The 12690-nt window shown below is 45.1% G+C and overlaps 1 protein-coding gene across 3 annotated transcripts in view; it reads left to right on the top strand.

The window, feature by feature from the left end:
• The window catches only part of GLE1 (GLE1 RNA export mediator), a 40751-nt gene continuing 28061 nt past the window's right edge, over nucleotides 1–12690 (top strand). Inside the window, exons 1-3 of one of the 3 annotated variants that reach the window (XM_032165311.2) lie at nucleotides 1–213; nucleotides 4220–4441; nucleotides 10855–10965. In XM_032165311.2, coding sequence (XP_032021202.1) covers nucleotides 115–213; nucleotides 4220–4441; nucleotides 10855–10965 — 432 coding nt within the window. In that variant the 5' untranslated portion in view covers nucleotides 1–114. Of the gene's footprint in view, nucleotides 214–725; nucleotides 1094–4219; nucleotides 4442–10854; nucleotides 10966–12690 lie in introns of those variants that run through there. The other 2 variants (XR_009215383.1, XM_058445967.1) reach the window with 2 other exon arrangements.

The following is a 12690-nucleotide window of genomic DNA, read 5'->3' on the forward strand; positions in this document are numbered from 1 at the left end:
GCTGTACTGCCCTTGCGCCCCGGAAGCGGAAGCCTGTGGGGCCTTCCCGGCGGCTGATTCGAGGGCTTGTTTGGTCAGAAGCGAGGCCTCAGAGAAGCTGCCCCTTAGCCAGCCATGCCGTCTGAGGGTCGCTGCTGGGAGACCTTGCAGGCTCTACGCAGTTCCGACAAAGGTCGCCTTTGCTACTACCGCGACTGGCTGCTGCGGAGCGAGGTGAGCGGTGGCCCCGGAGGACGTAGGCCCTTCCGGCCCCTCGCGACCGAACCCTTCTCCTCCCTAGCCCTTGGCACGTTCTGCTGCCGGGAACCCGTGCAGTCTAACAACTTGCATTTATTTCTTGACTTCTGTGTGTACATCCCTCTGTCGTGGGATTATCTGTTCTCTCCAGCCTATTTTAGCGTTTCGGGGAGCTCCCCTGACTTCACAGGTGCCCCGCGTTCTGAAGGCTTCGTTGCTACCCTCCGCCAATTGGGCGCCTTCGTTCTGCTGTTGTCAAAGCAATCTTGGCCCTAGGCTGAGTTAACTTACTGTATGTCTCATGTGCTGGGAGCTCTAGATTTTGCGACGAACGATTGACAAGACCTAATCCATTGCTACTAGTGAAATGACCAAATTTTTAGATTGATTTGGCAGACCTGGGAAGTGAATGGGGGCGTGGTCACCGTACCTAGTATTTGCAAAGCTCTGCGCTAGAAGTGGAGGGATGTGGAGAGTTAAGGCCGAGCTCCCATTCCCGAGTCGCTGCTAGTTAGCTACAGATAAGACGTTGTCCTGCATCCTCAGACTTCTTGGGAAACAATCCTAAAGTATTTCCCTGTCTTTTATGTTGTTGAGAGTTTTGAAAAATACAGACCTTACATTCTGTAGGCTGACTGCCAGCATATGTGCTTTCAAACCACCAGACCAAGGTTAAGCATTCTTGGCAGGATTACCACAGAAATGATACCATGGCTTTCTCAGTAAGTCACATGAGGAGGCACACAGATGTCAACCCATCCCAACACTGGTGATGCTAATCTTGATCACCTGGTTACGTTGTTATCTGCCTGGTCTCTCCGTTTAAAATTCGTCATTTTTCCCTTAGTAATTGTTGGTAAGTAATAATACCAGTATCCTTTTTTCTGGGCAAACCTTCATCCTCCATGGCTTTAGCATTCATTGATGTTTTCCACATGAATCAATCACCTCTGTGACTTTGCCAGATCCTGTTTCTTTATATCCACTATTCTTTCTGCATTTGTTAGTTGGCATTCTACTGTAAGGAGGTGCTTTCTTTTCTCTGGTGTTTGGTTATATTGGTATGGACTCATGGATTTCTATTTTATTCAGTGAGTTGTAATCCATTACTTTTATTATCTGTTTTATTTTAAATGTCCCAGATTTTGTAAGCTTGTATCAAAATATCACATGCAAGGCTGGGTGTGGTGGCTCAGGCCCGTAATCCCAGCACTTTGGGAGGCCGAGGGGGACAGATCACTTGAGGTCAACAGTTCGAGACCAGCCTGGCCAACATGGTGAAACCCCATCTCTACTAAAAATACAAAATTAGCCGATCATGGTGGTGCATGCCTGTAATCCCAGCTACTCAGGAGACTGAGGCATGAGAATTGCTTGAACCCTGGAAGCAGAGGTTGCAGTGAGCCAAGATTGCGCTGCTGCACTCAAGCCTGGGCGACGGAGTGAGACTGTGTCTCAAAAAAAATGTGGCCTTGTAAATATGTACAACGATTATGTATTCATAAGAATTAAAAAGAAAAATGTCCCAGATTTGACTACTGGGCACCTCATTGAGTTGGTTCCTGTGTTCCTTTGACATATTTCCATATTTCATTGACATTTCTTTACTTTTTGGCACAAAAAGGTGTCCCAGGTGCAAGTTTCCCTGTCGTAATCCTGGAATCAGCTATTTCTTCAAAGAGGCTGACTCTTTTGAAGTGGAGGATGGTGCTCTATTGACAAACCAAGATCTGGGAGTTTGGTGTGTTGAGATTCTTGACTGGGTACCATTGCTTCTAGGCCTTCTCAGTAGACAGAGCTAGGAAATAATACATATCTAAATATGTACACACATCACCACACACACATTTATGTACTGTCTATAACTATTTGTGTGTACATATATATTATAAAACCATGACTTCATACTGATAAATGCCACTTCCAACCCAGCACTTCACTTTTCTTTCTAATCTTACCCTATCCATGTTTGTAAATATGTTACCTAGCAGTGAGAAGTTTGGCTCCTGTTATTCTCAGTATGTTTACTTATTTGCTCAATCAGTTTACTTTAGCTCATTGTAACAATCTCCCAACTACTCTGGTTTTTTCATTTATTTATTATATCATAGGTAATCAGTATTTATTTTCTCATGCAAAGATGTTCCAGGCTCATCTTATATTTTTCTACCTCCAACTCTGGAACTTACCTTTTCTGCAGAGACCCCTGGTTTCCTTTGATTTAGAATTATATTTACAAACGAAGATCTGGTACTAGATATGTTCATTATTACTACTAAGGGTGTATACATACATATCTATTTCTATTTTTAAAAAATTATTAGGCTGGTTGTAGTGACTCATGCCCATAATCCCAACACTTTGGGAGTCTGAGGCAGGACGATTGCTTAGGCCAGTTCAAGCTGGGGTCCAGGCTTGGTGTCTCACACCTGCAATCCCAGCACTTTGGTTAGTCAAGGTGGGCAGATCACTTGAGCCCAGAAGTTCAAGACCAGCCTGGGCAACGTGGAGAAACCTCACCTCTACAAAAAATACAAAAAAATTAACCAGGTGTGGTGGTGCGTGCCTATAGTCCCTGCTGCTTGAGAGGCTGAGGTGGGAGTATTACCTGAGCATGAAAAGTTGAGGCTGCAGTGAGCCGTGATCGCGCCACTGCCCTCCAGCCTGGGGAACAGAATGAGACCCTGTCTCTCAAAAAAAAAAAAAAAAAAAAAAAATAGCCAGGCGTGGTGGCTCACGCCTGTAATCCCAACACTTTGGGAGGCCGAAGTGGGTGGATCACCTGAGGTCAGGAGTTTGAGACCAGCCTGGCCAACATGGTGAAACCTTGTCTCTAGTAATAATACAAAAATTAGCCGGGTGTGGTGGCAGGCGCCTGTAATCCCAGCTGCTCGGGAGGCTGAAGCAGGAGAATTGCTTGAACCCAGGAGGTGGAGGTTGCAGTGAGCTGAGATCGTGCCACTGCACTCCAGCCTGGGTGACAGAGCAAGACTCCATCTCAAAAAAAAAAAAAAAAGACTCTCACGCCTGTAATCCCAGCACTTTGGGAGGCCGAGGCAGGTGGATCGCCTGAGGTCAGGAGTTCGAGACCAGCCTGACTAACATGGAGAAACCCCGTATCTACTAAAAGTACAAAATTAGCCAGGCATGGTGGTGCATGCCTGTAATCCCAGCTACTCAGGAGGCTGAGGCAGGAGAATCGCTTGAACCTGGGAGGTGGAGGTTGCGGTGAGCCAAGATCGTGCCATTGCACTCCAGCCTGGGCAACAAGAGCGAAACTCCATCTCAAAAAAAAAAAAAAAAAAAACCAGCCTGGGCAACGTATCAAGACTCCATCTCTATAAAAAATGAAAAAATAATTAGCTGAATATAGTGGCGCATGCCTGTACTCCCAGCTGCTGGGGAAACTGGTTGAGGTGTGAGGATAGCTTGAGCCCAGGAGGTCAGGCTACAGTGAGCCATGATTAGGTCACTGCACTCCAGCCTGGGTAATAGAGTGAGACTCTGTCTCAAAAATAATTAATTTTAAAAATGAAAAAATATATACATTTAGGTTTGTGTAAGTATGCTTTATGATACTCGCACAATGACAAGATCACCTAACACTGTGTTTCTCAGAACTTACCCCCATTGTTAAGTGACTGACATTCTAGTGATTGTGTATACAGTAGCTTACTTCAGAATTCCTCGAGTTCTATTCAGTGCTTTAGATTGCTTTCATGTATGCTTTAATGGCAATCTTTGTGCATTGTCCCTTTTTCTGTAGTTAGGGTTATTTAGTCTGATTTTCATTAGAAGGATAGTAGTCAAGGTCATTATCAAGAAACCACTGTACTTTGTTTTCATCCGATTGTTAATACATTACTTTGGGTCTTTGATGTTTATTTATTTAGACCTTCTTAGATGTTCAGTAAGGCATGTAGTGGATTATACTGAGATCAGTTGACATGTAAGTTGAGTTTAACCCTATTCTTCTCTCTAGGATGTTTTAGAAGAATGTATGTCTCTTCCCAAGCTATCTTCTTATTCTGGATGGGTGGTAGAGCACGTCCTACCCCATATGCAGGAGAACCAACCTCTCTCTGAGACTTCGCCATCCTCTACATCAGCTTCAGCCCTAGATCAACCCTCATTTGTTCCCAAATCTCCTGACACAAGCTCTGCCTTTTCCCCAGCCTCCCCTGCAACACCAAATGGAACCAAGGTAAGGTTGTGATCAGCTTAAGACAAAGGACATGGTGGCTGCAAAGTCAAAATGTTTAATATTGTCATATGACAGTGACCATACCCTATGGAAAATAATGGTTGCTCATTGTTGTAGCTGTTTGTAGAGATGATGTTGACAGCACCATTCAGTGTTCTCTTTAGACAGATCCAGGGGGGAGAAAAATCCCCTCTATTCTTAGTACCCAGAATCGTATAACTAATTTCATGAGCAATTGGATTTTTTTTTTCTGATGAACGCTTCATCTATTTAACTGATAAGGCCTCCCTTTTTGTGTTATCGGCTGGAAGAAGGCTTAGAGTGAAATGTATACTTGCTCTTAAGGTTTACATGCCTTCTCTCATTGGTTCTGTAGGAGATTTTACCCTATTCCTGGCTCTGTTTTGTCCCTGCCTTTTTTGTTTGTTTGTTATTTCTCCCACTTAAAAATGCTAAACTGGGGCCATTTCCTCTCAGAAGACCCCTATCTCTCACTAGAGAGAGAGCTGTTTTCCTCTCTCTTTCTCTTGCCTATTAAACCTCCACTCCTAAACTCAAAAAAAAAAAAAAGTTAAATTGGACCCAACACAGTGGCTCATGTCCATAATTCCAGTGCTTTGAAAGGCCAAGACAAGAGGATTGCTTGAGCCCAGGAGTTCAAGACCAGCCTGGGCAACATAGTGAGAAATTGTCTGTCCAAAACACTTAAAAATTGCTAGACATGGTGGCTTGAGCTTGTAGTCCTAGCTACTTGGGACGCTGAGATGGGAGGATCACTTGAGCCCAGGAGTTTGAGACTATAGTGAGCTGTGATCAAGCCATTGCACTCCAGCCTAGGCAACAGAGAGAGTCCCTATCTCAAAAAAAAAGTTAAATTTTGGAGGTTTTTAAAAATTACTTTTTATATACTTCTAGAGGTAGTTTGTGTATATACAAATATACGTGAACATGTCTTCTTCACCCCCCCCCTTTTATTTGAGCTGAGGTCTGTCTCTGTCAACCAGGATGGAGTGCAGTACATGAACATGGCTCACTGCAGCCTCCACCTGCCAGGCTCAGTCCACCCTCTTGTCTCAGCCTCCCGAATAGCTAGGACTGCAGGTAGACACTACCATACTTGGCTATTTTCTTTTTCCTTTTTTTCTTTTTTGAGACGGAGTCTTGCTCTGTCCCCCAGGCTGGAGTGCAGTGACGCGATCTCAACTCACTGCAACCTCTGCCTCCTGGCTTCAAGCGATTCTCCTGCCTCAGCCTCCTGAGAGGCTGGGATTACAGGCACCCACTATCACGCCCAGCTAATGTTTGTATTTTTAATGGAGATGGTGTTTCACCATATTGGCCTGGCTGTTGTCAAACTCCTGACCTTATGATCCGCCCACCTCAGCCTCCCAAAGTGTTGGGATTACAGGTGTGAGCCACCACACCTAGGCTTTTTTTTTTTTTTTTTAAGATGGAGTCTAGCTCTGTCACCCAGGCTGGAGTACAGTGGCATGGTCTCGGCTTACTGCAACCTTTGCCTCCTGGGTTCAAGCGGTTCTTTTGCCTCAGCCTCCCAAGTAGCTGGGATTACAGGTGTGTGCCACCATGCCTGGCTAATTTTTGTATTTTTAGTAGAGACAAGATTTTGCCATGTTGTCCAGTCTGGTCTCAAACTACTGACCTCAGGTGATCCACCCACTTCGGCCTCCCAAAGTGCTGGGATTACAGTCGTGAGCCACTGTGCCTGGCCAGTTTTTTTGTTTTTTTTTTTTTTTACATAGAAAGTGTATTTTTTTCTATCTAGTAGTTCATCTTTTAAAATACTCATCTTTAAAAAATATTCTTTGTGGCCATGTGTGGTGGCTCACACCTGTAATTCCAGCACTTTAGGAGGCTGAGGCAGGTGGATCACTTGAGGTCGGTAGTTCAAGAGCAGCTTGACCACGGTGAAACCCTGTCTCTACTAAAAATACAAAATTAGCTGGGCGTTGTGGCGCACGTCTGTAATCCCATCTACTTGGGAGGCTAAGGCATTAGAATTGCTTGAACTTGGGAGACAGAGGTTGCAGTGAGCTGAGATCGTGCCATTACACTCTAGGCTGGGTAACAGAGCAAGACTCAGTCTCAAAATATATATATATATTTTGAGACTGAGTAAATAATAACAAGATAAATAAACATAAATAACATATATATATATATATATTTATGTTTATTTATTTTGTTGTTGTTGTTGTTGCCAGAAAAGGTTTAGGTACTTTAAAATATATATTTTTAGCAACTGAACATCTTAAGGAAAAAAATGAACCTCCACCTAAATGTCATACCTTATATAAAAATTAACTCCGCTGGGCGCGGTGGCTCACGCCTGTAATCCCAGCACTTTGGGAGGCGGAGGCGGGTGGATCACAAGGTCAGGAGATCGAGACCATCCTGGCTAACACGGTCAAACCCTGTCTCTGCTAAAAATACAAAAAAAAAAAAAATTAGCCAGGCGAGTTGGCAGGCGCCTGTAGTCCCAGCTACTCAGGAGGCTGAGGCAGGAGAATGGCATGAACCCGGGAGTCAGAGCTTGCAGTGAGCTGAGATTGCGCCACTGCACACCAGCCTAGGCGACAGAGCAAGACTCCATCCCAAAAAAAAAAAACAGAAAAACTTAAAGTGATCACGGACTTAAATGTAAAAAAAAAACTGTAAGCCTTTTAGAACTAAAACATAACCAGAATCTAGGGCTGGGTGAAGATTTATTTATTTATTTATTTTTTATTTATTTATGTTTGAGACGAAATCTCGTTCTTGCCCCCCAGGCTGGAGTGCAATGGTGCAATCTCGGCTCATTACAACCTCCGCCTCCCGGGTTCAAGTGATTCTCCTGCCTCAGCCTCCCGAGTAGCTGGGATTATAGGCGCCTGCCACCACGCCTGGCTAATTTTTGTACTTTTAGTAGAGACGGGGTTTCACCAAGTTGGCCAGGCTAGTGTCGAACTCCTGTTCTCAGGTGATCTGCCCGCCTTGGCCTCCCAAAGTGCTGGGATTACAGGTGTGAGCCACCGGGCCCGGCCTGGGTGAAGTATTTAACATTCCTGAATTAGCAGAACTGTAGAGAAGGAGAATAGCTTAAAGATGAGGGATGGGGGAGGAAGTGGTGTGGCTATAAAGATAGGTGTGACATGGGGGGTTGGTGGTGATAGAACAGCTTTGTATCTTGAGTGTGGTGGTGTTTACATGAATCTACATGTGATAAAATTACATAGAACTATACATAAGCACAAATGAATGCCTTTAAAACTGGTGAAATCTGAATAAGCTCTGTGGATTGTACCAATATCAATTTACTGGTTTTGTTATTTTATTGTATTTATGAAAGACATTACTATTGGGGGAAACAGGGTGAAAAGTACATGCGACCTTCCTGTATGTATTTTTGCAACTTTCTGTGAACATTAATTATTTAAAAATTAAAATTTTTAAAAAGTATTTTTAGGAGCAGCTTCTTGGCAGCAGATTCTGATCTGATCTTGCTAATATTGTGGTGTGCCCTCAGGTGGGCCTCTTTCCTCAGTGGACTTCAGTGTCTTTATCTGTAAATCTCATTCTGGACCAAATTGCTGAGGTCTTTTTTTTTTTTTTAATGGAGTTTCGCTTTTGTCGCCCAGGCTAGAGTGCAATGGCGCGAACTCAACTCACTGCAACCCCAGGTTCAAGTGATTCTCCTGCCTCAGCCTCTTGAATAGCTGAGATTACAGGCATGCGCCACCATGCCTGGCTAATTTTGTATTTTTAGTAGAGATGGGGTTTCACCATGTTGGCCAGGCTAGTCTCAAACTCCTGACCTCAGGTGATCCACCCGCCTTGGCCTCCCAACATGCTGGGATTACAGGCATGAGCCACCGTGCCCAGCCTGAGGTCATTTTCATGTATAAAATTCCATAATTTTTGGAGCCACTGCGCCTGGCCTAATAAATTCTTAAATAGTTTTATGTAATGGATTGCCATATTATTTAGGAATTTTTGGTATTTACGTAAGAAAAACCCAGTTTGGCTTAAGGGACTGAGGGAAGTATTAATTAGTTCATATAACTAGGAAGTCTAGGAGTGCATTTGGAATCACTTAGATCTAGGAACGTCTACATTCTGCATCTTTCTGCTTGACATTATTTATTATTATTTTTCAAACATCTCCCCCACATAGGATTGATTATTTTTGACTCAATGTAGTGACCCAAACACGGAGCTTTGCGTCTCCATTTCTCAATTATTGGTTTCATTGTTGAGATAGACTAGGTGGCAAGATGGCTATTGGTAGACCTGGACTCAACATCTTAGGTTAGCATTCCCAGATAGCTTTGTCAGAAAAGTTCAAAGATATCCATGTCAGGTGTGTTAATGAAAATAAAAAAGCTGGGTGTGGAATCCCAGCACTTTGGGAGGCCAAGGCAGGTGGAACACTTGAGCTCAGGCATTCGAGACCAGCCTGCGCAACATGGGGAAACTCCATATTTACAAAAAAATTACCTGAACATGATGGCTCATGCCTATGGTCCCAGCTACTCAGAAGACTGAGGTGGGAGGATCCTTGAGCCTGGAAGGTCACGGCTGCAGTGAGCCTAGATAGCACCACTGTATGCCAGCACGGGTGATAGAGTAAGACCCTGTCTCCAAAAAAAAAAAAAAAAAAAAAAGGCGGGGTGCGGTGGCTCACGCCTGTAATCTCAGCACTTTGGAAGGCCAAGGCGGGTGGATCATGAGGTCAAGAGATCAAGACCATCCTGGCTAACAGTGAAACACCATCTCTACTAAAAATACAAAAAAATTATCCAGGCGTGGTGGCGGGTTCCTGTAGTCCCAGCTACTCGCGAGGCTGAGGCAGGAGAATGCCGTGAACCCAGGAGGCAGAGCTTGCAATGAGCCGAGATTGCGCCACTGCACTCCAGCCTGGGCAACAGAGCGAGACTGTGTCTCAAAAAAAAGAAAAAAAATAGGCCAGAAACAGTGGCTCATGCCTGTAATTGTAGTACTTTGGGAGGCTGAGGTAGGAGGCTTGCCTGAGACTAGGAGTTTGAGACCAGCCTGGGCAACATGACAAAACCCTGTCTCTACAAAAAATACAAAAATTAGCCAGGTATGATGGCGTGCGCCAGTGGTCCCAGCTACTTGTGAGACTGAGGCAGGAGGATCAGTTGAAGCTGGAAGGTCCAGGCTGTAATGATCCATGATCACGCCACTATACTCCAGCCTGGGAAACAGAGCAAGACCTTGTTTCAAAAAAAAAAAAAAAAAAAATTAGAAAAGTTCAAAGATGAACTCTGGCCTAACTCAGGTCACATTTTTCATTCCTCAATTCCATACTGGGTGTAGGAGGATAGAAGCCTTTTTTTTTTTTTTTTGAGATGGAGTCTCTGTAGCCCAGGCTAGAGTGCAGTGGCACGATCTCTGCTCACTGCAAGCTCTACCGCCTGGGTTCATGCCATTCTCCTGCCTCAGCCTCTCAAGTAGCTGGGACTACAGGCGCCCACCACCACGCCCAGGCATGTACCACCATGCCCGGCTAACTTGTGTATATTTGGTAGAGACAGGGTATGTCTTGTGTATGTTTAGTAGAGACGGTATGTCTTGTGTATGTTTAGTAGAGACAGGGTTTCACCATGTTGGTCAGGATAGTCTCAAACTCCTGACCTCGTGATCCGCTCACCACGGCCTCCCAAAGTGCTGGGAAAAAAGGCACCTGGCCTTTTTTTTTTTTTTTTTTTTTGAGATGGAGTCTTGCTGTGTCACCCAGGCTGGAGTGCAGTGGCACGATCTCGGCTCACTACAACCTCTGCCTCCTGGGTTCAAGGGATTCTCCTGCCTCAGCCTCCTTAGTAGCTGGGATTATAGGTGCGCACCACCACGCCTGGCTAATTTTTGTATTTTTAGTAGGGACGGGGTTTCACCAGGTTGGTCAGGATGGTCTTGAACTCCTGATTTTGTGATCTGCCCGCCTCTGCCTCCCAAAGTACTGGGATTACAGGCGTGAGCCACCGCGCCCGGCCTGAGGATAGAGTACTTTGATAGCCAGTTTTCTCCTGAAGCCAGGAGGGTGGAAGCTTAGGGATGTGGGTTGGGGATACTCCATCCAAACCATCCCAGGACAAATGAACACTGATCTGAAGAAAGGGGAAACATTTGCTAGGCAGAGTAAAACAAACAAGCCAAAAAAACATAGAAAAACCAAAAAAATCACCCAAAGTAACAAACATCAATTTATTAAAGAAAACAATTAGAACAAAGTCAGTGTCATTCATGAAAAGCACACTGGTTCTGACCTAAATTTTTTTTTTGCTCTTGTTATTGGTGATTGTTCGTAAGTTGGGACGTGGTCTTTGTCTAGAAGAGATAACACCAACTTTACCACATTAAAAACTTAATTATTTTTCCATTTTCTGCTCATATAGGGCAAAGATGAGTCCCAGCACACAGAATCTATGGTACTTCAGTCCTCACGGGGGATCAAAGTGGAAGGCTGCATCCGAATGTACGAACTGGTACACAGAATGAAAGGAACAGTAAGTGAACCCATGAAGGAAGGCAGCCTTGATCCTGCGAGCCACATTTCACTGCAGTTCCTCAGGGCGTAGGAATGGGCACTGTATGCTACTCATCCTTCCCACCTACTGTTTAATTTGGAGGGTAGTGTAATAGAGGTTAGGAGTGAGTGCTCTGAAGTCAAGTCTGGTTTGAGATCCTGGCTGTTATATTTTACATGTGACTTTGGGAAAATTACTTAGTCTTTTCTGGCTCCATTTACTTCTCCAAAATTTGGAAATGGTCCAGGATTGTTAGATAAGCTTATACTGAGAAGATGGGACCTTAGCCTCTTTTTTTTTTTTTTTTGAGATGGAGTTTTTGCTCTTGTTGTCCAGGCTGGACTGGACTACAATGGTGCAATTTTGGCTCACTGCAGCTTCCACCTCCCAGGTTCAAGCGATTCTCCTGCCTCAGCCTCCCAAGTAACTAGGATTACAGGCTTGTGCCACCACACCCAGCTACTTTATTTTGTATTTACTAGAGACGGGGTTTCACTATGTTGGTCAGGCTGGTCTCGAACTCGTGACCTCAGGTGATCCACCTGCCTCAGCCTCCCAAAGTGCTGAGATTACAGGCATAAGCCACCATGCCCAGTCAGGACCTTAGCCTCTTGAAAAAATAGCAGCACTATTTTAATTAATTTATTTGATTGTATTTTGTTTTTGTTTTTGTTTTTGAGATGCAGTCTTGCTCTGTCGCCCAGGCTGTAGTACAGTGGCGCCATCTCGGCTCACTGCAGGCTCCGCCTCCCAGGTTCATGCTGTTCTCCTGCCTCAGCCTCCCGAGTAGCTGGGACTACAGGCGCCCACCACCACACCCAGCTAATTTTTTTTTTTTTTTTTGAGACGGGGTCTCGCTCTTTCGCCCAGCCCGGAGTGCAGTGGCGCAATCTCGGCTCACTGCAAGCTCCGCCTCCCGGGTTCATGCCATTCTCCTGCCTCAGCCCCCCAAGTAGCTGGGACTACAGGCGCCCACCACTGCGCCTGGCTAATTTTTTGTATTTTTAGTAGAGACGGGGTTTCACCGTGTTAACCAGGATGGTCTCGATCTCCTGACCTCATGATCCGCCCACCTCGGCCTCCCAAAGTGCTGGGATTACAGGCATGAGCCACCGCGCCCGACCAATTTTTTGTATTTTTAGTAGAGACAGGGTTTCGCTGTGTTAGCCAGGATGGTCTTGATCTTCTGACCCCGTGATCTGCCCGCCTCGGCCTCCCAAAGTGCTGGGATTACAGGTGTGAACCACCGCACCCAGCCTGGTTTTGTTTTTTTGAGACAGAGTCTCGCTGTTGTCAGCCCTGGCTGGAGTGCAATGGTGCAATCTCAGCTCACGGCAACTTCCGCCTCCTGGGTTCCAGCAATTCTCCTGCCTGAGCCTCCCAAGTAGCTGAGATTACAGGTGCCTGCCACCACGCCTGGCTAATTTTTGTATTTTTTAGTAGAGATGGGGTTTCTCCATGTTGTCCAGGCTGGTCTCGAACTCTTGACCTCAGGTAATCCACCCATCTCGGCCTCCCAAAGTGCTGGGATTACAGGCATAAGCCACTGTGCCCAGCCTGTATTATTTTTTTAATTAGGAAAGCAATGCATGATTTTGTAAAAATGTTTCAGAGTACAGGAATTTAGAAAATGAAAGTCTTGGCCAGGCACAGAGGCTCATGCTCATAATCCCAGCACTTTGGGAGGGTGAGGCAGGTGGATCA

Source organism: Hylobates moloch, unplaced genomic scaffold, assembly GCF_009828535.3.
Source record: "Hylobates moloch isolate HMO894 unplaced genomic scaffold, HMol_V3 SCAFFOLD_10, whole genome shotgun sequence".
Lineage (NCBI taxonomy): Eukaryota > Metazoa > Chordata > Mammalia > Primates > Hylobatidae > Hylobates > Hylobates moloch.